This window comes from Protomyctophum bolini (assembly GCF_963924005.1).
Source record: "Protomyctophum bolini genome assembly, chromosome: 5".
NCBI classification, from domain to species: domain Eukaryota; kingdom Metazoa; phylum Chordata; class Actinopteri; order Myctophiformes; family Myctophidae; genus Protomyctophum; species Protomyctophum bolini.
Genome location: NC_137866.1, coordinates 21,792,923 through 21,815,469, shown reverse-complemented (window position 1 = coordinate 21,815,469; position 22,547 = coordinate 21,792,923). Strand labels below are relative to the sequence as shown.

The following is a 22,547-nucleotide window of genomic DNA, read 5'->3' as shown; positions in this document are numbered from 1 at the left end:
AATTCGACTTATAGTCTAGACAACAAAGTGTTAGTGTGTAGGGAGCTTTTACACAGCCCTGGTTTGGCAACCACGCGCTACGTGGAGCGCCCCGTGGAGCGCCCCTTTTTATCTTTATTTTTTGGTTGTTTTGTGTTTGAACACTTTTTTTATTTGGCATAGATCTTAAATCAATAAAGACTGTGGGCCCTACTTGTGTCGAAGAATAAGTTAACTGCTTTTCTGTCTCCTGAGCAATGAGGTAAGAGCTCACTGAACAACCCTCCAAGAGAAGTGAAGTTCAGCAGCCAGAGGGGAACATTTTAAGTGTTTGATGAACTTGTTGAAGTGATAAAAGCGCCTGCTACACTGATGCCCCAAGCCCAGGAGGATTATTTAGTTCACCAAGTTGGCTCCTGCAGGACATCATCAAAAAAGAATGAGAAGAACAACTTTTAGAAGAGGCTATTAGTGCTGTAGGCACTAGGCAGTCTGACTCTGGCTTGAGGGTTTGAAGCTTTACTTTGATTGCCCCATACACATTACAATGGTGGAAATAAGGTTAGGCTACAATGTGAAAACTGACATTATATATACCGTATATATATCACTTTGACAATAATAAAACATTAAATAATATGTTATTTGACATATCGATGCAGCCCGTCATACCGCCAGCGATGTCATATACATTGTGTACAGTAACCAGCACTTTCCATTCATATTAGTAGGAAGCCAAGATTCTTACACTGGTGGCGTAGTCAATGTCCCTCCAGATGTTTGTCTCTCTGGACAGGTCAGACGTCTCAAACAAGTTATCCAACACCACTTCCCCGATCATGTCGTGCCGTGAAAACCTGTCAAAGTCAAAGACACTCATGTGGAGCTTCCTGACGGCCAGCTCGTCATAAGGCACCGGGAACTGGAAGCTCTCGTTGAACGTGGGGTTGAGTGTCTTTCGGTGGACGCGCGTCTGGAACTTCTTGCGGTCCGGCAGCAGGTAGACCTTGACGTAAGGGTCGGAGCTGCCGCACAGGTCCTTCGCCGGCAGATCGAAGGCCTTGAGGATGTTCACCAGGAGGCACTCGTTCTCGTAGTCGTACTTGAGGGAAAAGTTGATCTTCCCGCAGTTTATGCCGCTGTTCTTGGACGAGGCCTCCATCTCCGGGTTCTTCTGCGTGTACAGCTCTGGCTGAATGCGCCCGATGCCGGTGGTGGGCTTCTCGTCTCTCTCCACCTCATAGTCATTTCCCAGGTCGAGGCTGCCCACCTGCATCTCCCTCTGCAGATGCCTTTTGAATGAACTGTGCCTGCGCAGGTGTGGGTGGTTGGGTCAGAGGACAATTATGAGACGGGGAAAGAGAAAAGACTGTGTGAATAGCTTGATTGCAGTTGCAATTAAAATAAAACTTTTTTTATTTTGGAAGCATACTATCATTGCTATAAGAAATGATTTTTGTTTGGCCATATATTCCTGGATTTCTGAAATGGACACCACATACTGTACAATTTTAATACATTATGTATTATACAGTATACTGTATTATTACATGCCTTTACACAGTACTCTCACACGGGTACAACAGGTTACCGGGTGGGGCATGGATCTCCAACTTCCAATCGTTACCGACTCGGTGCTCTATATACAGCCGGGCACCGGTCTAGTATATATATATAATGCAATATATCATGCATGGGCAAATACATCTCCCCGCCGCAAAACTGTGTCTAAGCAAGTCGTGCATATATGTGATTGCACTTTCCTAGCCAAAGAAGTGATAAGTGCTCTGGGTGAGGGGGAGGGGAGGCAGGCTCCGTGGTTGCGCTGCGTGTTGCGTGTGGGGGTGAGGGGGAGGGGAGGGCTGACCTCGAGGTCTGCATGCGTTGCGTGTGGGGGGTGAGGGGTGATGGGCTGACCTGGTGGAGGAGGCGGGCTCCGTGGCCTGCCTCTGCATGCGCTGCGTGCGGCGCAGGAAGTGCTCCTTCATGGAGAGCTGCACGTCCGTGGGGATGTCGGGCGACGTGTGGCTTATCTTCACCGCCGCCTCCAGGAAGCCCATGGACTCCATGCGCTCCTTCATCCTGTCCGTTGCCATGGCGACGGCGGGCGGTGGCGGCGGCTGGGGGCTGATGGGCGATGGAGGGGGGAGGAGGAGCGGGAGGAGGGGGGAGGAGGAGGGTCGCAGGGGGCCGTGATCCTCCGGGCTGCAGGCTGACGGCTGCAGGCTGCTGCAGGCGGACGGGGCGAGGGGAGCTGCAGAGCTGCAGGAGGAGGACATGCAGTGGTGGTGGGGAAAAAAGTGCTCACATTTGTTACAAAAGTATTGGTATCAAAAATGTACTTAAAGTACCACAAGTAGAAAGTACTCATTATAATGCAGAATGTCTCATTTCGAGTCTTCAAAATGTATGCAAATCTTTTGAAAATAGCAACAAGCTCTTTTCAAATGGTCAAAATGTATTTAGGGCTGAAGTGGTTAATGCATGTTTTGTAATAATAATCAAAATCTACAAAGAAACTAGTAACTGAAGCTGTCAAATAATTGTAGCGGAGTAAAAGTACAATATTTGGATCTGAGATGTAGTGGGGTAGAGGTAAAAAGTATTGTACTTTGGAAATACTCAAGTACAAATAGCTAAAAATTGCTCAGCACATAAGTAAATGTACTTAGTTACTTTCCACCACTGGAGAAGGACGCCTTATTCCGCCACGGCACCCAGCACAGCTTCCAGGAGGCGAAGGCAACGAGGCCCAGCAGGGCCAGGCCGCAGAGCACAAACACACAGAGGAGGACGCCAAACGTCACGTCTGCCGGGGAGAGCCGCAGGTACCCAAAGCAGCAGCATCACACAATATGGACGAGCAGATGGTGATTACAAGGGACAACAGGGAGAGAGAGAGAGAGGGGGGAGAGAGAGAGAGAGAGAGAGAGAGAGAGAGAGAGATAAACAGAGTCAATTAGAAACCCAGAATAGGATCCCCTCCCCCCCCTCCCACTGTGTCAGTGGTGTGGTTGTATAAGGTCTGCAGAACTGGAGCCAAGTATTACTGGGAGACGGACTTCATAAATATTGCAGTAAAGCTGACTGAATAAGTCTCTCTATAGCTCTATGGAAAGAGCGTATGTGTCTGGTTATGAGAGTACAAATACAGTTAATGTGCATTTGTGGTCTTGTGGCACATAGCCAGTATACACAAGCACGCACACACTCGCAGATGCACATCATTTTTCCATTATCATGCACTTGCATTGTACAGTACAGTTAAGTGTGATCAAATGGTATAACGGCAAATCGTATACACTATATTATATGTGTCTGAAATATGGCATACAACTAATCTCTTGTATAGCATACTTATACTAGCCTTTTATATTTTGGGTGAATGGTGGTGGCGGCGGTGGCGCTGCGTATGCGTGTTGGTGTAGGTGTGAGAGGGAATCTGAAAGAGGGGGTGGGCTGCTCAAACTCATTTATTTTCCTACATTCTGACTATCTCTCCTGGGGGACGCAGGTTGCATATAGACATAGACATTAGGAGGCACCAAAAACTGCTGACAACCGTCATGCATATGCATTAATGACTGGAGACCCAGTCCCCCCCCCCCCCACCCCCCCACCCTAAAACGAAAAGAAACAACACATCATCACTCTGCAATTATTGTTCTGAAGTAATGATATTCCGCCACCTGATATTTGCATTCATCTCCATGCTTTTGCAAGCGGGGATTGAATTCAATTGTTTTTCAAATGTCACCGCAGTGTTCCTCTCCTCATGGCCACACTGATGCCTCAGGTTTATCTTCAATAACTCATGTTGAGGAGCGTCTTGGAGGGGGTTGGGGAGGGGGGGTCTCATGAGTATCCCCTGACATGAATTTGCAGGCCCAGCGCTGAAGAGATAGGAAGAAACAGGCTCCAAGGCACATTCAATTTGTTCCATTAAGGGGGGCGCCCCTGTGGCTCACCTAGCAGGTAAGAGTGCATACCACATAAATAAGGTTATAGCCCTTTCCTTGCGCCTGACTGGGGTTTGAATCCGACCACAGGCTCTTTGCATGTCATATTCCCTGGCACACTATCATTGTCACTGTCAGAATTAAAGCAGAAAAAAAAGGATCTTAGGGGGAGGGGGAATCCATTAAATTATGCAGGAGGTTCAAACCTTTCTCGTTGCAGCGGACCGATATGAGCCTATCTCTATAAGCAGGATTCTGCCCTTTCAGTGCGTTACATTTTTAGAACATCAATATGATTAATTATTTACGCAGAAAACCGTGAAACGAGAGGTCTGTAATTCCAAGTGTGGGAAATGGGATTTGTGAATTATACCAATATATATATGAATTGCTCTATATACAGACAACAAACAAGTGACTTTGCGTCATCCTCTTCTCCTGCTCCATCTATACTGTGGTTCATCATCTCATCATCGCCATTCGGTATTCAAACCCCATGCCAGTTTGTTCTGCCACGTTAATCTTGCTCTTGGCTACTTTGCAGCATTGCATATTACAGAGTATTCCTGGTGATCCACGTGTCGATGTGAATACCTTTCTCCTGTTTCCAGTTCACACTCTCCGGTTCCTGGCCATCTGCCTTCCTATATACCCACCTGCACTGCCCAGCCTAGCCTGTCTGCCCTATACCTGCTGCCCCTGTGTCTACCTGCCTCCCCTGTGTGTACTTGCCCTACCTGCCACCCCTGTGTCTACCTGCCCTACCTACTGCCACCCCTGTGTCTACCTGCCCTACCTGCCTCCCCTGTGTGTACCTGCCCTACCTACTGCCACCCCTGTGTCTACCTGCCCTACCTGCCTCCCCTGTGTCTACCTGCCCTACCTACTGCCACCCCTGTGTCTACCTGCCCTACCTGCCTCCCCTGTGTCTACCTGCCCTACCTACCTGCCTCCCCTGTGTCTACCTGCCCTACCTACTGCCACCCCTGTGTCTACCTGCCCTACCTGCCTCCCCTGTGTCTACCTGCCCTACCTACTGCCACCCCTGTGTCTACCTGCCCTACCTACTGCCACCCCTGTGTCTACCTGCCCTACCTGCCTCCCCTGTGTCTACCTGCCCTACCTACTGCCACCCCTGTGTCTACCTGCCCTACCTGCCACCCCTGTGTCTACCTGCCCTACCTACCTGCCTCCCCTGTGTCTACCTGCCCTACCTACTGCCACCCCTGTGTCTACCTGCCCTACCTACTGCCTCCCCTGTGTGTACTTGCCCTACCTGCCACCCCTGTGTCTACCTGCCCTACCTACTGCCACCCCTGTGTCTACCTGCCCTACCTGCCTCCCCTGTGTGTACCTGCCCTACCTACCTGCCACCCCTGTGTCTACCTGCCCTACCTACTGCCACCCCTGTGTCTTCCTGCCCTACCTACTGCCTCCCCTGTGTGTACTTGCCCTACCTACGCAGAAAACCGTGAAACGAGAGGTCTGTAATTCCAAGTGTGGGAAATGGGATTTGTGAATTATACCAATATATATATGAATTGCTCTATATACAGACAACAAACAAGTGACTTTGCGTCATCCTCTTCTCCTGCTCCATCTATACTGTGGTTCATCATCTCATCATCGCCATTCGGTATTCAAACCCCATGCCAGTTTGTTCTGCCACGTTAATCTTGCTCTTGGCTACTTTGCAGCATTGCATATTACAGAGTATTCCTGGTGATCCACGTGTCGATGTGAATACCTTTCTCCTGTTTCCAGTTCACACTCTCCGGTTCCTGGCCATCTGCCTTCCTATATACCCACCTGCACTGCCCAGCCTAGCCTGTCTGCCCTATACCTGCTGCCCCTGTGTCTACCTGCCTCCCCTGTGTGTACTTGCCCTACCTGCCACCCCTGTGTCTACCTGCCCTACCTACTGCCACCCCTGTGTCTACCTGCCCTACCTGCCTCCCCTGTGTGTACCTGCCCTACCTACTGCCACCCCTGTGTCTACCTGCCCTACCTGCCTCCCCTGTGTCTACCTGCCCTACCTACTGCCACCCCTGTGTCTACCTGCCCTACCTGCCTCCCCTGTGTCTACCTGCCCTACCTACCTGCCTCCCCTGTGTCTACCTGCCCTACCTACTGCCACCCCTGTGTCTACCTGCCCTACCTGCCTCCCCTGTGTCTACCTGCCCTACCTACTGCCACCCCTGTGTCTACCTGCCCTACCTACTGCCACCCCTGTGTCTACCTGCCCTACCTGCCTCCCCTGTGTCTACCTGCCCTACCTACTGCCACCCCTGTGTCTACCTGCCCTACCTGCCACCCCTGTGTCTACCTGCCCTACCTGCCACCCCTGTGTCTACCTGCCCTACCTACCTGCCTCCCCTGTGTCTACCTGCCCTACCTACTGCCACCCCTGTGTCTACCTGCCCTACCTACTGCCTCCCCTGTGTGTACTTGCCCTACCTGCCACCCCTGTGTCTACCTGCCCTACCTACTGCCACCCCTGTGTCTACCTGCCCTACCTGCCTCCCCTGTGTGTACCTGCCCTACCTACCTGCCACCCCTGTGTCTACCTGCCCTACCTACTGCCACCCCTGTGTCTTCCTGCCCTACCTACTGCCTCCCCTGTGTGTACTTGCCCTACCTGCCACCCCTGTGTCTACCTGCCCTACCTACTGCCACCCCTGTGTCTACCTGCCCTACCTACTGCCTCCCCTGTGTGTACCTGCCCTACCTGCCTCCCCTGTGTCTACCTGCCATACCTACTGCTCCCCTGTGTGTACTTGCCCTACCTGCCCTACCTGCCACCCCTGTGTGTACCTGCCCTACCTGCCTCCCCTGTGTCTATACCTGCCCAGTCTGGCCTCCCCTGCTTGCCCTCCTGCCCCGTCATTCTCGTTTACCGTCTCCCTTGTTAATAATACCCTTTCATAATTCAAATCCTGTCCCTGTTCTGCACTTATTTTCTTTGGCAACTTGTAACGATCCCCACAAGTAAAGGACATTCTCTGCATTTGACTCTTCTTAATTAACTGTTGGAGGAGCCACTGAAGGACTACTAAGGCAAAACAAAGTCAGTGGTTCAGCGTCTAGCTGCTCATGGACACTCTGACGCAAAGCCAATAGGAGCTTGGTGTCTGGAAACCTTCTGGTTCCCAGACAGCCGCTCTAACTCCTGAGCCCTGGCCTGACCATGGGTTCACCAGTCCTGATGTAACACAATGAATACCCTCAGAGACTTTGAGAGTCTTTCTCACCACATTTTAAATTAAGAGATAAACTTAAGAGAGTCCACTGAGACGAATTTTGCTGTGGACAGGATTTCCAGGTCTGGAGGATTTGTGCCACATGGGGGATTTTTTTCTATCCAGCCATTGCTGGACTCTGTGTCATCTGGAATTTTGCACAGTTCTCTACAAAGCACAAATGTGACTGACCTGTCACTGGGCACAGTCTTCACCCACCGTCACAGTAGATTCAAGTAGACCTTCCGTTGCACATTGAAATACTGTCAACAAATGTCACGGTCAAGAGTTTGTTAAAGGACCACTTCACCACTTTTCAACTTATCTTCATATACTAGGTCCTCACTAATAATCATGATAAAATGGCACCATTTTTTGAGTCTGTGGGCTCCATTTTCGTCACCGCTAAACCCCATATCCATAAACTGCTTTGCCTTTTTGTACTATTTTGAAAAACATTTTTGAATACCGGTAGTTCAACTAGCCAATCTACGTTGTGAGCTGGTAGACTGGCCATTTTAACTATTCAAAAATGTTTTGCAAAATAGTAAAACAAGACAAAGAAGTTTAGAGATAAGGGGTTTAGCGGTGACGAAAATGGAGCCCTTAATGTCTCATAGGAGGGCTGTGGGCAGTTCAGAAACCCGTCCACCAGTGACGATGAGGAATCCAAGCTAATAGAAACTGCAGGCTTTCTAGTGCTGAAAAGTTGCAATGCAAAAATGGAAGCACGATAATAAACATCTAAACATATTGTTTATGAACTGCCCACAGCCCTCCTATGAGGCACAGACTGAGTAGGAAAATAATTGTGCCGTTTTATCATGATTATTAGTGAGGACCTATTATATGAAGATTGGTTGAAAAGTGATGAAGTGGTCCTTTAAGAGATTTAGAGAATGCAGACACTCTATAACAGACACTCGTTTCACAGTAAAGAATATACTAGTAAGACGCCCTGAGGGTGAGAAGCAGGTTGCGTGCACGCATCCGCCTGGGTGACGGCAGACTGCTGAAAGCGCTGGCGCTTTGGCATGAGGGGTCACATCAACATATGGAATGAATTCTGTACTGGACATATATGGAGCGTGTCTTGAGTGTACAGGGTTTGATGAGGTCAGATCAACATAAGGAATGTCAGAACAGGTCAGCTCCATATACCGGTATGGAGATCTAAGGGTGGCAGTGGGGGCAGTGTCTTGAGTGTACAGGGTTTGATGAGGGCCCAGGTAGGGCCGGTCCTTAAGTTTCGGGGCTGTTGAGAACTCTTGTTTTCGCCGGCTGCCGGGCGCGGCTGCACTAATTAATAACGGGTCTAGAGTTTGGACAGGTACTGTATCAGTCAAAAGGGAGACATCAAAGAGGAAGGACGGGTGGGGTAGAATCAACATATATCAACACAGGTCAGCTTCATATATGGAGCTTCATATATGAAGGCATGACCATACATGGAGGCATGATGTTACGAGGCGTGACCAATGGCATATATGGAGGTGTGACGGGACACATGGTAATGCAGGTTTCCATAGTGAATGCGACCTATGGTCGCGACAATAACCACTGAAACATTGCAAATGGCCATGTGTGTCCAGTGAAGCAATATAAAGCATAAACGACTCAGTCATCCAAACATATAACTACACAAAAAGGCACTTTACTGCACTGCACCTCGCTGCATAACATGGTAAGTAAAAAACGGTTAACGATTCAAAACAAATCTTGGGCCCTCGCATAGGGACGCACCGAAAGGGAAATTCTTGGCCGAAACCGAATACCGAATATAGGAAACAGGTGGCCGAAAACCGAATACAGGAAACAGGTGGCCGAAAACCGAATACAGCCGAATAATATAGCCGAATATGATTAATATTATAGATATTTTTTCATACCATTGCTGTCATGGCCGCACCTTAAAGTTACCTAATTATGGCAAAAGACATGATTATGGCTAAACTTATAATAATCACTATTATGGGTCCATAAAACATTTATTCAGCACTTTTGAATGCATTAATTGCATACACTATTCGGTGATATATCTTCTGCCTATTCTGGCCGAAACCGAATAGGCTGAAAATGCATTTTTAGCCATTTTCGGACGAATATTTTCTGCACCATTGTCCATATTGGGACGCACAACAGCCACAGTGCATTTACCCGCTTAGAGCAACATGATTCCAAAAGCGGTAGGATTAGTATACTTCCAAAAAGGGTGGCTCGGGTGGCACAGTGGTAAAGTATCTGCCCACCATCACAGAGATTGTCGCTTTGAATCGACCATGGTGCATCCGGCTTTACCGAGCGTCTATACAAACACAATTACCCCGTGCTCATGGGAGGGAAGCTGAGCGGGCAATATACAGCCTTAGCGTCATGCGCTGATTGGTCTACTGCTATCCTCAGCGAAGATACCAATCTGCACAAGGTATTCCCTCTCTGTCCCTTTCCCCCTCTGCCTAGGCAAATAAAGACAGTATGTGAAAATCTACTGTATATTACAATCTTTTTGCATATTTCCTTAGAAAAAGGACAGATACTTTTGTGTTGAGATAGCCTCTCTGCTACTAATAATTCCAGATATAGACAGACTCATTATAATTTTCTCCGCCAACTTTATTATACAACTCAAAAGGTGCATAGATACGAATCTGAGATATCAGACTTGTGTTTTAGGTGTGGTACAGACAAAGGCTCCCTTTTGCGTTGTACATGGCAATGTATAAAAGTTAAAACATTCTGGTAGGATATCTGTGACACACTGCTAAATTACAATCCGTTAGACCATGACGTTTGCCTCACAGCCAATTTCACTACTCACTATCAGTACAAATTTAAGAAAAAACTAAATTAATTTTATAGAGCTGGCACATGCTGACAGTTGCTGAAATGTATTGCAATAACATGGAAGTCTGACCCTCATTGCGAGATGATTCTCAGAAATGAATAGTTGTGTTCCTCTTGAGAAGATTACTTACAGTATCTTCTGATAAATGGGTTTGACGAAAGTTTTGAATATTTGGCAACCTTATTTCGATTATATGGCAACGTTATACAGTAGGTTGGTATCTAGTCTACAGTTCTCAATCTAGATTATAATTAAAATCTCAATCTCAATTCTAGACTAAAAAAAATCTGCATAATGACATGCCCAAAATAGGGATGCCAGAGTGAATTTATTTATCTTTTTTATTTTTACGGTATATAATTTGCCTCTGTATTGGACTTTATTTTACTATATTAGAGTAAATTAAAAGATAATTCATGTAGTCGTATAGTATTGACTTGTATAGTTTTATACAAGTAGTAGTATTATTGCAACAATAATGTGTGGCTGTCACAAAAGCCACACCTGGACTTGTTGCCATGGCACACCATTTGGAAACCACTGGTTTAGGGCTTCTTGTTGCTTTCAAAAACTACATAGGCTAATGCAGTAATTGTCTAATGAAACTAGTGAGACAGATGTGTGTGACATGTGAAAGTGAGAGACAGGCGAGTGTGGGTGAGAACCTGTTACTCTCTTGATACAACCACTCATGCCGATAGTGTGAGACTGGCCTTGACCTCTGGTTTTAGCACGCAACTAATGATCACACCCAAAAGACAGGGGAGTGGACAGTCACAGCCCTGCAGTCAATCAAAAGGGCTTTTCATGTCTTTTCATTGCGGAAACAGCTTACTCAATCAATATCTCGGAAGCCTCAGTCCAATTGTAAATCTCTCTTAGGTGAGGATTAAGCATGAGGGCAGATGAAAGAAGGTCAGAAACAGCAGGGTGGGACAAACTGCTGTACACGAAAAATGAAAACTTGAGACAGCAGACATCAGCTTTCAGCTTGGGGACTGGAGACTTATAGTGAGTCCCATAAGATCTCTATATCGTTCTCAGAAAGCTGCATGCAAAGACACCGCAGCACTACATGAGATAACTTTGGCACTGGTCATTTCTCCCTGGAAACGGCGTTTCATAACCGTCTTTGATTCAGTCATAGAGGCAAGGCGAATGGGAGTGTCTGCAGCTCTCTCCATTCAATTTCAATCCGACGGTATAAGACGTGCCCAAATGGGTCTCGGCTGGGGAATATAAGGTATTTGAGAGGGCACCAAAATTTAATTAAGGATTGTTTTGAAGCTGAGTCAGAGCGCAAAGTGATGCCTGAGGAAACCTGGTTCCCATAGAAACCCAACCATTAGCAGGGATATGGACTCGGATTTCGGTGTCATGAATCACGTCATCTCCAGCGGCGAAAACAAAGGCCACCTTTACGCTGAAGATGCACACACAGGTTACACTCGCTGAACACAAGCAACCTGTGCCCATGCTATCGGATGACGATGGAACATGCGTGAGTGTACAATGGCAGACTAAATCAAAGCCACTGATTTAAATCTTTAAATAAAGTGCCTTATAATTGCACAAAGTGATCATAATGGTGATTGACTGGTATTGCTAGCCTCATTTACCCAAAGGGCATTCTCCTCAGATGGCGGAGAGTGTTGGTGCTATCTTTGTCCTGTGCCGCACAATTACTCAGCTTCTGTGCCTCTATAGCACATTGTCTTGACAGCTGGTGTCTCTGGGGGAGCAGCATGTGAGGCGTGGCACTAGAGTCAAGTGGCCAAAAGTCATGTTGCCACAGAGGGTAGGGGTTGACTCCCTGTCGTTATGAGACACACAGTCAAATCCTGAGTTTTAATATAATCCATTACGACCCGAGGCCAAACCAGTGGTTCTCAAAACCACTGGTTTTTGGCGAAAATGGCAGATGTACAAGCTTGCAGTGCAGCACAAAGTGACCCGCTGTTAGCTTGAATGTCTGCTATTTTTGAATAGCCAAAGATAAAATCTAAAATGACACGGTTGCTTTCCCGGTTTTAATGGGTTAACTCCAAATGTGTGACCCCTGGGTCCATTTGGTTTGTATCTCCATGGCATACTGTATCCATGGCATCTTATCCCTCTCTGCTCAGGAAGTTAGAAGACATGGTCTTGATCCTGTGATGTTTTTCCATCCGTGTGTTATAACACTTTGCATTTCATGTGAAATTAGTTTTGCAAATGCAACACTAGCCTATACAAATGCTACACTGTAATGTACTCCCGCGTATATTATACAAGTACAAGTATAACATACATAACAGTATTATTGGAGGCTTTAAAAACATTGTTGGAGGCTTTAAGAACAGTATTATTGGAGGCTTTAAAAAAGGTAAATCACTTTACCAATGGCACACTGATCTTACAACCCAATATTAGACCCAATATATAATTAACTGCAAAATTGTGTCTATGCTCCAAACATCTTTAACCAAAAATAGGCTTTGCCATCCACTGCAACCTCCTTGTGAAATGTTTACCAGACACACTTGTTTCACAAACTAAAGTGGGCTGTCAATATAATAGCTTTTCCACCTTCTTTAGGGGAGGGGATGAATGTTCTCTAATCTTGATGTGGGCACCTCAGCCATTTTTAGATTGCTGTATCCCATGGCTTCTTTCTCAGAGCATTCTGTAAATCCCTATAATCCTACAGATCCACAAATCCCCTCTGCATGCCAGGAAGAGGAGTTTAGACCCCTACAGATGAACCAGAGGTGTGAAGAGGACTTTCTGCTCATGGGAAACGTATAGCCTCCATGTTCACATCCCACAGGATGGAAGAAGGATGAACGTCTTTGATGATTAGGGAGATCATTTCCACTTATTGACCATATGCACATAGGAGCCATTTTGCGCTTACTTCATGCAGTAAGTGTGATTATGGCCACTAAAGCATGTCATAATAATTATCCTCAGCGATACCCATTTCTCCGTTTATTACACACTGCCGCCAATTCAAGGCTTAAAATAGCAAATGTCATATGTGTATGTGGTATAGTGTTGCGAGCCAACTTTGCAAGGTTCCATAATATATCGTTTCATTTCATCTAGCCTCCATGGCCAGTGCTCTAACAGCATGTAGTGTTATATATATATATATATATATATATATATATATATATATATATATTCCTCAGCCTAGTTAGGAAAGTCTGTGAAAGATTTCACGTAAATTGCACACTGCTTTCATGATTTGAGGCTTTTTGTTCAAAACGGGCCAATCCTGCAAACTTTGAAAGCCAATGTTAGCCAATTAAGATGGAATATGACATATCAGACAGATCCATTACGAAGACATGATATAGAGATAGTGTGTAACATTTCTCTGAATGTGATGTGTGATGGGTTTTGAATCACAGCAGCTCAACTACTAGTGTATGCAAGGGACTCCTAAGTTACCCGGGCCCCACCTTGTACTAGACCCACATATTTCACACACCAAAAGCACTGATACATATGAATTATCATTAGTTAGGTTACTCTTGATTGAGTAACCTAATTGACTGATAGATTCCCTTTTTAATGTTAGACGACAGATATAAAAAAGACAGATCATTTCCAACTTCATTATTGCCACTGTGAGGAAAATGCCTCTCTTCCCTCCCTTAATAGAGTGGGTTAATTTGAAAGGGAACTGCAGTTATATTACATAAGTTTCTAAATATCCCACTCCGAGTCAGTTCTTAATGTGTGATTGGCCTTTAGCTATCATGCATATTGTCACATCACAGTTTTAGAAGTAAAAGAGTGGGTGAAATTCGTTTGTTGTGCACAAGCTTCACCAATGCCTCATGCTACATAAGTCATTTCGAAACATATGGGTGAGATTTTTGGACATTTTATTTAAAGTAAGTACAGAGTTTTATATCAGCGTGTCTCTCTCCAACTGACAATCTCAGTGTCTTGCAAGCTGGGTATAATAAGTTTAGGTTGTTGTTAATGGACTTCCTGTGCTTCATTTACACAATGCACAAACACTCATGTTCAATACGTCGATCCAAGAGAAACTCAGAGAGCTTCATATGCATCCTTTAATCAAAATGCATTCTCCTGTTTTTCTCTCTGACACACTTCAATTACCTTTGAGGCAGCGCTACCTCTGCTACATAAACAACTACCCATTAAGGTAAAACTAATTAATCCAATTATGAAAGTCAATAGATTTTGTTATACTGCGAACCTATGGACCAGAGCTACTGCGAACCTAGGTTCAGGTGGTTAATTGCTCCTTCATTTTCCGGTCATTCACAGCCTCGGTTAGGCTCCCAGGAGGATGCCATTGGCTACAATAGACCTGTATCAGCATCTGGTCTTATCAGGCAATTAACTGACTGTTGAATACAAGCCCCCATGGCTGCCACACACACAGCATTAATGTGCCAGGTACTGTACAACGTAATTGAGGAGGCACAGAATAAGTACAAGTAGGCCTACAGTAAATGCTTGTAAAAAAATAAAATAAAATAAATCCTAAATCAACTACAATTTTAGCACCCCTTATTAGAAGAGCATAACTGCAGGGATACAAACACATTTATCATCTTCTGATAAAACAAATAGCAAGAATAAATAGCCAGCCACATCCTTGAATTTATCAATAATGTTTTATGCTGCAAGATCAATCCTTTTCAGAACCCTCTGATGGTAAAGGGAAATGTAAAAATTAACAAAGGTGCATGCACACAGATGAGCGTAGTGAAAACGTCTGTAGCCTTTATTTTTCGTAAAGTAACCTGTTCCAAAGTTGCTGTTGTTTTGGGGCGCTACACTTCCTCTGCCAACCTGGGGCGGACTGACCTCATGCTTCTTTCTATGCATGAGGAGTCCAAGCTGCTTCTTTTCACCGGACAGGGGAGAGTTTCCCTGGTCGGACGTAGCACGTGGAAGAAACACGTTATTCCGATCAGTTCCTTTCCCCTCCATCAGGTGCCCCGACCCGGCTTGCCAAGGGGAGGTAGTTTAGAGACCAGGATTACTGCATGGTTTTTGTGAGGGTACCTAACCAAGGGGACACGGGGAGAACATGCAAACTCCACACAGAAAGGCCCTTTCGCCAACACTGCCTCGGGTATGGGCACTGATGACGCGGAGGAGAGAACACGCCCCCAGCGGGAATCGAACCCGGGACCTTCTAGCTGTGAGGCGACAGCACTACAGACTCTGCCACCGTGCCCCTCCTATTCCAAAGTTTTTATATAAATTAAAATAGGTTTATCCCACGACAAGCTTGAAATTACTACTCTATGGTTCCTGCTGTGCCATTCCCTGACCTTCTGTCCACCATCACAGCTCCTAATCAGTCCTAATCAGTTCAAGCTGATCAAAATGCATTCACAGCCTGCCTGATTCACCTACTGTAACCTTCCATCTCAGCCTCGTCACATATACTTGATATGCTGTATCAAATCATACACAGAACTATAAATGTTATTCAGAACGGAGTGATTTGGCACTTTGTTTACAACAGTGAATCTCAACCTTCTTGATGAGAAGGACCCCCAGTGTGATATGCGTTATGCCCCATGCATTATGTCCCATTTGCTTACATTTTTTAACTCTGGGATGTAATCAACAGTAGTCAAAGCCTCGGTGTTAATTGAACTCTGAGAGTGCAGAAACATTTACAGTTCCATCTGAATGCATTACATACCCAACTACTGTATGAATCATTTAGCTGTGGACAGCTTGGACCCGCCCCAAGGATCCCTGAGAGTCTCCAGACCCCACATCTAGACTACATAAGTTTCAGGGGTAATGCAGCTAGTGTGTCCGGAGGTATAATGAACAAAAAACATGGTGCCTGAGATGCCAAGGCTGCTAAATTGTAAGTATGAACTAAGTGAAATGCTCTTTTCATTTATTTGTTCGCTTAAGAGTTAAATGTATATAGTAACTTTAATGAAATACGTTCCTCAAGTTGATAACATTTTCTTTTGTATTGGTCAAAACATTAGTTATCGGTGGGCTAGGACTTACTTTCGGACCCAAAACTCTGGCATCAGCTGTTCTCTAGGAAATATACAGTAGGCTATGTATAAATGCAATTAATATCTAAATGGTGAACAGGTTGATTGTGACATAAGGCCAGTCTAGGACGGCTGACAGTTTATGACATTTACAAGGGTGGAGAACGTTTATCGTTTTGGCCCACTGCCTCCACACAGGCCCGTACTGCTGTGGACGTTTTAATTTCCAGTGGAATCACAATAAAATTGGCAGGCCACATTCTAGAACCGTAAAAACAGATTAAGCTCATTTTCCACCTCGGTAATTTTCAACGCCGGGGAATATAAATGGATCCCCATCAACGATCACAACATAAAGTTATAGGCCATCCAGTAGCTGTTGCACAGTGAAATCTATGCTTCCCTCAGAATGCTTTACTGCCCCTGAAAAAAAACACCCACTGTTAATCACGAGCTATAAAGAAGGATTACCAGCCGCTGTCATGTGTATAGTTAAGATGGGACTGTGCAGGAGAGGGGCTGAAAATCCTGTAGTCTCTCTCATGTAGCCTCTGAGGTACTGTAGGTGGCTGGGTAAAACTCAATGTAAAATTGAACTGTACATGTAATGGTGATACCGTTCTACTACACTCATAGCCATGTGAAGGCCAGTGCACACAAATGATTCACGATGTAACTCGCAAGCACTTCGCAACAGAATCACAAAACTACACCGACCTGCAACGGGGCGATTCAGATCGTTGCATTTTGTTGCATCGTGAATCTGGTGTGGACTGGGCTGGAGAGGGGGGGGGGGGGGGCTGCAGCTCATTCAATGTGGATGAGAATATGTAATTATGGAACCATTGGAAGCATACTTTTCTGTCTTTTTAAATTAATTGCTTGTTTTCCAGGTGCCATCAAGTAATGTACGGTTTATTTCACAGTGTGCTGATGCAGCAGGGTGCTAAAAATAATACGGCGTCATCACACATTGAAGAAACGTCTTGAGCTGTTTTATTGCATTCTCTTAGAATTCTTACCCCCATTTTTATCAAGACACTGCTGTGAGTTTAAATTGCTTCCATATCGCAGGCATTGCTTACATTTCAAAGGATGGCACCAGTGACACCACTCTCAAAAGCGCCTGCTTCATCACTTTCCACAGTATCTCAGACCTTGATTTGAACTGACCCCTGGCCTGGAGCCCTGAACAATAATAACAATAGGCATGAAGTCAGCAAGGGGGGAATGATGCGTCATAAGGCTGCTTCTCTTCGACCAAACAAAATATAACATCTGCAGGTAATAATTGTCCCACCATAATAACCTATGGATACTAGAACCAACACATCTTTGTATAGAAAATAACTTGTCACAGACCCCTGCATGAATTGATTACTCTCCCTCTCGAGTCCGACACAGAACTATTGCATTGCAATGAAAGGAATAGTCAACTCCATACTTTTCATTCTATAATATGGCATAAAAGATGATATTGAAGAAAAATGGCAACCGCCATTCCGCCACGCTATGTATGTTTTATCGTGGTTTTGGTACCTTAAAGGCGCATTCCACTTATTTTCAACATTTTACTGTGTCATCATTATTTCCACACAACAGCTCTAAGGTATATTAATGACATGGTAAAATGTTGAAAATGAGTGGAATGCCCCTTTAACAAAAGGTCTCTCAGTCATTATTCATACAGTATATACCCTAACATTGCAAGGCAGTCATCTTCCACCTTCAAGAAATGCATACAGTAAACTCATTACTCCTGTCCATGGCCACTATGGCTTCATCCATAACATATTGATCAAATGTTATTGATTGTGAAATGCAGATGCAACTCACAATGTCTCTAGAGTGTGTACAATAGTAACGTGAGATAACGTTAAAAACTTAAAATATGGAATAGTTTAAACTAAAGACACAGGGTTGATCTTTTGCAGTGGATTTAGAGATGAGCAATGAATAAATCAAATGCACACAAACAAAAACAAAATATAATTTTATATTCTGTTATAGAACAGAGTCCTTGAGCCTGTCCATATCCAATTTTTGGGGTGAGCATATAAAGTAAACCTAGAATAAACACTACTGAGTACACTTCATGACCGCTCAAAGGAACATGACCGAATTTGGTCACCGTCCGGCAGAAACCTTGTATCTCCATATTTCATCTTTTAATAATAATAATAATGGATTGCATTTTTATTGTGCGTTTCTATGCACTATGTGCTTACTCAAAGCGCTTTACAATGGTCCATTCATTCATACATTGGGGGGTGAAGTGGCAAACAGATGACGCCAGTGTCCTCACTTCCCACACCAACGGTGGCGAGCTCACACCGACCAAATCATTGGAGGCAATGTGGGGTTCAGTGTCTTGCCCAAGGACACTTCGACATGTAGACAGGCTGAGCCGGAATTCTAACCGCCGACCCATGGATCATTAGACGACCTGCTCTAGGCCTACATCCTGAGCCACAGCCGTATACTGCCCTATTTGCTATTTTATACTTCTTATAAGTAGTGAAAATGGCCAATTCACAAGCTCACAGTGCACTGTGATACTGATGCATGCCCCAGAAGAGGGAAGTCGTTAAGTCTGTCTGTGGGTTTTATAAATATTTAAACAATGAAAAGTATTAATAACAGCTTATCACTAAATAATAACTAATTGGAACACACGGTTCTGTTTTTCATTTCCAGTAAGGTAATGGTTTTCCCGCTACGGACAACGACGACGCAAAGCAATTCAGCTCCGCAGCAGCAGCAATACCCCAAAGGATTTCCTCTCTTAAACCAGTCAGGGACGCAACACGCATAATTGCTGTGCTCTCCACCAGCTCCCGTTAACACGAGCCCCTCACACTTTTTTCTGAACACACGCAATCATCGTCGGCGCGGCACATCCTTGTAGTTTTACAAGAGCAACATTATTCCCCCACACGGACAGCCGAGCTATTGATCCCGAGCCACATGGCTGTCAAATCCGAGTCCAAAGTTTCATTGTTTTCGAAACAGATTGTGCCTGGAAGCCGGTGGCGGTGGGGGGGGCCCCAGCGGTATCTGGCATATCCCGCAGCCTTGCCATCCGGGCACATTACCCGGTTTATCACACACTTGTGCAACACTGCTCGCCGCGCACCCAGCACCCACACAGGGACATTTTACAGTTCAGCCGTTTAGTGAGTGACATTTTAACAAGTAGTCCTAAAGCACGCCACATGAGAGATGAAGCAAAACAGAGGGAAAGAAGCAGAAACTCTGATTCAGTCTCTCGCACGGAAAGCTAAGGGACACCCGGCGGCCATCCTAATCAGAGACAATCATGTCACACTCGTGCACTCATACACGTGTCGTGTACTCACATAAACTGGTGCGTGCGTGTGCGCGCGCACGCACCAGTTTAATGGAGTTTGTTGAATTGAATGGAGTTTATGCGAGTACACGGCACGTGTATGAGTACACGCACGCACACACGCTCACACACACACACATACACATTATGCACCAATCAAAAATAAAATATACATACACCCAAACACACAGGGCGAGGGCCACTAGGGCCCTGCCACAGTGAGGCCAGAGGAGAGTGGATGAGGCTGACTGGATGTCTTCAGTTCAACGGTCTCCCATGGATACTGCTGCTGATGAGAGTGGCAGATGGACCAGAATGGAACAGGTGAAGCGTGGAACGGGAGATCGAAGTATATACGCCTCCTAAATACGCATATGCAGTGTGCTGTAAAATACTGAGGGTTATAGAGCGTCGCAGTCCCTCCCCCTTTCAGAACAACGAGTGGCCCAGGAAATTAATCCCAATGCATTTTTTCCATAGGCATTTGGCATTTCATTTATTTAAAGACCTTTTAAGCGTCGTACGAAGCCAACTCTTGTCGTGACAAATCATGACAACAAACAATTCTTCGGGCCAAACAAAGAATTAGAAAGTAGGAAAAAAACGGCAGGTTACAACACTTTTTTTTGGTTGTTTTTCTACTTTGTAATTATTTGTTTGGTCCAAAATATTGTGTGTGTTGTCATGATTTGTCACGACAAGATTTGGCTTCGTACGACGCTTAAAAGGTCTTTAAATAAATGAAATGCCAAATGCCTATGGAAAAAATGCATTGGGATTCATTTCCTGGGCAACTCGTTGTTCTGAAAGGGGGAGGGACTGCGACGCTCTATAGGGCTGGACACTTATATATAAAATTAAATATATCAAAACCGGTATTGAGAACCAATAACTGATTTATTCTTGCTCATGTAGATTAATCGGTTCATCCAGAAGCAGTTTTTCTATGCATATATATTTTATATCTTTATATACCAATGAATCAACACAAAACAATTCTAATATATTCTTTATAATCGACTATTTTGATTAGTCCGATTAACCACTTGTATTGTATTGTATTATACTTTGTTGTAACAATGAGTGGTAGTGTACTTTTCTTTTTTTAAATAGCCGTTCTACAATGTGTTGTGAGCTTATACTGTATATCTGCTATTTTCATGGTCGTTTGTTTCCTTTGGAAGTTTTAAGTAATATTGATTTGATGTCATATCGGACCAGCCCTGATTACTTTGAGATCCAGCTTTAAACTCTTTTTTTTTAAAGCAAGCTTTCTCTCAATTGACCTCCCTGAATAAATACAGTAAGGAAAGAGTGTTAATTGAATGAGCAGTTACTCATCTTGATTCGCAGAGCTCTAGCGATGACTTTGTTTTTGCCTTAAACTCTTGCCTTGCTCACGTCAACATGTATCAGTTCTGTTGTGCTACTACTCATCATCATGCAATGCAAAAGTACACACCGTGAAATCCTGGGTCTTCCTTTGGGAGTGTGGATAAATGAACACTGAGCACTTTACTGTGCACCGAGTGGCGCGCTACGAGCTTGTAGGTCTGCTATTTTTGAAAAATCGAAGAACGACTGACATTTTTAGAATCTGATCTCAGGTCAGAATGGGTTAATCAGACCAGTGTGTGTCCAGTGGAAACCTCGTATGAATCTGATCTCAGGTCAGAATGGGCTAGGGGTGTAACGATACATTTTAACAGCGATACGATACATGGTTGACGATACGATACATGGACGGTATTGGTTCATAATGGCGATACGATAGGGTTCAATGATTTAAAATCGATACAGTAACTATTTAGCAAATACATTAAATCTGTGTGAAACATGTGGATAGTGCAGTTTTTAATATATGGGAAAATGTATGAATTTGTAAACAGTGTGATTCTCTGGAAAATAAATAGACATTAATGTATTAAACCCCCTTTTTTATTTTTTGTTCTTAAAATTGCCAAATACCACGCACAAAAACGTAGTGTTGATGCTATTGATTATTTGCACTGCAAAACGATACGATACAATACAAAGTCAATGTTGCGGTTTTCATTTCGATACACATTTTCGACTGCAGTTACTATATCGTTACACCCCTATACATTACCATAGGTCAGTTTTTTTATCAGTCTTTCGTGAACTCCAAAGTCCAAGATAAGACTCTCTAATCTCTCTTGGGTCTCTCATCTCAAATCGATAGCTATGTTTCATCCACCTTTTAGATCACAATTACGGGGACAGATAATGATCGGAAACAGGACCGGCTCCTCCGTGCGCTCTGGCTGACAAGAAGCACTGGTTTATCCATTAGCCCCCACAGCCCTGGCCCTTTCATCAAAGTGTCACACTGGGTTGTTGCACGTTGATCAAACCCAGCACAAGAAGGAAAAAACAAGCAGTGACACAAACACACTGTCACACCCTGCGCTCACACGCACAGTCGCACACGCACACACACACGCACACTCTCTCTCTTGTGACAACCTGACTCAACATCATACGCTACAGGGGTTTAGCCTGTAGAATCTCCATCTGTATATCGTACAGGTGAAGCACTGAGCCCGCCGTAAGCGACATGGCACAGTTGTTGAATAATTAAAAAGCGCAGGGTAAAGGGGATAAGTCAATATTATCTGGTCAATATTATCACCACGGTTCAGATAGCAAGCATGCAGGCGGAAAAGCATTGGCAAAAAGGTGTGAGAAGATAGAGGCTAAAAGTGCAGCTGCAGACCTGCATGCAGTCAATATACTCTAATTAAATATTTACACTATGGCTCATAAATAGACGGAAAAGGGATTATGATATACTAGACACTGAGGCTATTGGAATGAAAAAAATAAAAGAGAAGAAAGTATAAGCTTATTGAAATTCTGCATTGTTCAAAAGTAAATATTTAACTTCACATGTGTGAGACAACAAACATAAAAAACAGTTATTAGTGAGAAGATAATGTTTCAACACACCAATGAGATGTTAAACAAACAGAAACCCCAGTAGCCCGCATCTGTCTCCTCCGCATGAGCACAAAGCACCACGCGCCTCTGAGCTACAGTATAATATGCAGGTTTCATTATTCCTCCCAACTAACAACCTCCTGAAACCTGTTTCAACCAGCACTGGAAGCAAACCTGCACAATTCAATCAAAATCATTAAAAAAAAAGCTCAA

At 44.6% G+C, this 22,547-nt stretch overlaps 1 protein-coding gene across 1 annotated transcript in view; it reads right to left on the bottom strand.

Moving 5' to 3' along the window:
• syt6a (synaptotagmin VIa) overlaps positions 1–22,547 on the bottom strand; it is a gene marked incomplete at its 5' end in the record, with an annotated part of 70,394 nt that overhangs the window by 7,544 nt on the left and 40,303 nt on the right. The window contains 3 exon segments of the mRNA XM_080762685.1: positions 728–1,289; positions 1,897–2,208; positions 2,656–2,788. Of these exon segments, the coding sequence (XP_080618811.1) occupies positions 728–1,289; positions 1,897–2,208; positions 2,656–2,788 (1,007 nt within the window).